The 2,796-nt window shown below is 48.7% G+C and overlaps 1 protein-coding gene across 3 annotated transcripts in view; it reads right to left on the bottom strand.

Annotated features, from left to right (window-relative positions):
* Nucleotides 1-2,796, bottom strand: part of Taok3 (TAO kinase 3) — a 154,184-nt gene that overhangs the window by 64,319 nt on the left and 87,069 nt on the right. For all 3 annotated transcript variants that reach the window (XM_028765382.1, XM_028765383.1, XM_028765381.1), the window contains one exon: nt 1,863-1,976. In XM_028765382.1, coding sequence (XP_028621215.1) covers nt 1,863-1,976 — 114 coding nt within the window. The remainder of the gene's footprint in view (nt 1-1,862; nt 1,977-2,796) is intronic.

Below are 2,796 nucleotides of genomic sequence, written 5' to 3'. Positions count from 1 at the left end.
GGGTGCTGAGAGAGGGATGGAGGTGGAAGAGGGAGGGAGGAGGAGGGAAGGAGGACAAGAGGGAGGGATAGATGGATTGAAGCAGGGAGGCATAGAGGGAGGGAGGGATGGAAGGGGGGAGGCACAGAGAGCAGGAGGAGGGGGGATGGGAGAAGGGAGGGAGGCAAGCAGAAAGGGGAGTATCTGGGGGTGGGGAGCCAGTAGGGTAGCTGGCTGGAGAAGGACATGGGGATGAATTTGAACAAAGTACACACACGACCTAGCTGGGAGAGAATATCATGACACAACCTACTATTTTGTACACCAGTTAAAAATTAATTTAAACCGGGCAGTGGTGGCGCACGCCTTTAATCCCAGCACTTGGGAGGCAGAGGCAGGCAGATTTCTGAGTTCAAGGCCAGCCTGGTCTACAGAGTGAGTTCCAGGACAGCCAGGGCTACACAGAGAAACCCTGTCTCGAAAAACCAAAAAAAAAAAATTAATTTAAAACATTCAAATATTTTTTTCCTGACAGATATTTGCTTACATAAACTACTCTGATGAACACTGTTGAACACACAAACATCCTTGGTGATTTCTAGGGAACACAGTATGATTTCAATATATCCTGGCTCTATTCTTCACTCTCGCTTTCCTCTTGGGTTGTTACTCAACTATGGTCTGTCTGTCTCTTCATCTAAAAAACAGAGACACGTGTCTCAGGGACCTCATGGAGATCTGTAAAGCATCAGTGTGTCATGAGCACAGACAAATGACTTACTCTAAAAGACACGAAAAATACTTGGAGGGACAGCATAAAGGAACGTTACTATCCCAAAGACACTGTAACGTACAGAACAAATCAGGTTCTGGTAAAGGTGGGTAGCGTGCTTGACCCTGAGGAGGGAGGGGCCTCTGCCTTCTCTTTGGTTCAGACAGTGCCATGCTCTATCCTATGTTGGCAGTGGCTTGGTCAACACGATCTTGAGATGAGAAGAAGAGTTAAAGAGCAGCTGCTTCTAGTCGGGTTTTCTAGAATGTGTCATTTTCAAAGCTACTATGACATGATGGTGTATCTGAGAACGTCCAGATAGGGGATCTGGAACAAAATGTGGGGACAACTCTGAGTGAGAATGTCGTCACGCAGGTGAAGTATCAGAGCTCCACTGACTCAGGAGCTTGGATTTCTTCCACTCTGTCGTGGTAGCCAGCCAGAGCTGTAAAGAAGATCCTGTGTCCTCACTGAACACTCTGCCTCCAGGGAACAGTGCAGAAGAGACCTCAACCGAAACCTTAGATGGAGCTAGCCCGGCAAGCTGATAACGCACAAAGCAGATGCAAAGCCAGCTGCCTCCTCTGAACAATTTAAGGTCAGTCTTCTTAGCTAGTGAGGTTTCTAAACTTCTCAAATGAAATCTGATTGGTGCACATTTCGAAAACAGGTTTTATTGTTGTTGTTTTTGAAACAGAGTCTCTCTATGCAACCCTGGCTGTTCTGACATCAAACTTGCAGAGATCCATCTGCGTCTGCTGAGGTTTAAGGTGCACCACTATGCCTGGCTGGAAACACACTGTTGAGATGAAACCAGGCCAGGAGGCCAGGTGGTACAGGCTTGGGGACTCAGCTCCATGGTGGCCTAAGGCAGGAGGATTGCCCATTCAAGGTCAGCCTGGGATAGAGAATGAATCCTTCTGAGGCCAATTTGGACAAATTAGTGAGCCTGTGTTTCCAGATGAAGATGGTGGGGATGCAGCTCAGTGGTTGAGCACTTCCCAGCATCTTCCAGGCCCTCAGTTCATTCGCTACCACTGTAGAAACAAGAATGTCTGCACCCTTCTGCTCACCTTTGTAGTCTACATTGTGGTCTTCTAAGTGTACGTACCAGTAAGGAGTCCCCACGAAGGAGTTGGCAGGAGAAGCCATGGAGGCGGATCCAAAGTCAGCCAGCTTCACCTGGCCTGGCTCTGTGAGGAGGATATTTCCTGCTTTAATGTCCCTACAGGGGAAAAAGAAGAGGATTCGAGAATTAACTTCATAATTCTTACTATGCAAGAAGCCAGAACATGCAACTAGCAAGATAGAAAGTTTCTTAAACAGAACAAACACACAAGCATACTTTTCTCAGCCGTGACTGCATGTTGTATGGGAGCCAGCATTCCTGGGTGGTCACTGGAAGGACTTCCAGGAGGAGCTGTCTTCAGAGGGAGGGGTAGAGCGAGGGAGGGAAAGAGGCAGCCAAGCCAGTCAAGGAGCGCTAGGAGACCGCAACCCTTACAAAGCGTGTTCTTCACTGCTTTCTCCAGCCACCACCGACACTCCTCGTGCTGGGAGATCTGGCACCATTTGTAAATGCCTTTTCTCCCCACTTCCAAATCTGACATGCCTGATGCTGCCACCCTGACCAGGGTCCCTCAGCTGGACACATACCTGTTCTGTCTCGCCCGTGCCCCTTTCTGCCTTTAACTGTAACTGCCACTCTAAGGCATGGGAGGGTACGGGTTACAGAAAAGGTGCCATTTAAGAAATAACACTGTACAGAGGAGAGAAGACCCTGAAAGATCAAAACAGACAAGGGTTAGGGGTTAGGAGTTTGCAGTCAGCACTGCTAGGGCAGGTCGCGGCTGGTTTGCCACTAAAGATGTTTGATGTTTGATGCAGTGAGGTGTCGGGGGAAGGCATTTGACATCTCAGAATGAAGGATGACGCCGTGTCCCCTTGTGTTTCTTAAGATGGGATGAAGTATGTTGAGGACCACGAGCTGCAAGTTGACGATGGGCTATGGAAGACACGGCTGAGAAAATGGAGAGGAAGCGATG

This window comes from Grammomys surdaster, unplaced genomic scaffold (assembly GCF_004785775.1).
Source record: "Grammomys surdaster isolate TR1022 unplaced genomic scaffold, NIH_TR_1.0 164, whole genome shotgun sequence".
NCBI classification, from domain to species: domain Eukaryota; kingdom Metazoa; phylum Chordata; class Mammalia; order Rodentia; family Muridae; genus Grammomys; species Grammomys surdaster.
Note: the sequence above shows the minus strand (reverse complement) of the source record. Positions and strands in the feature narration are given on the sequence as shown.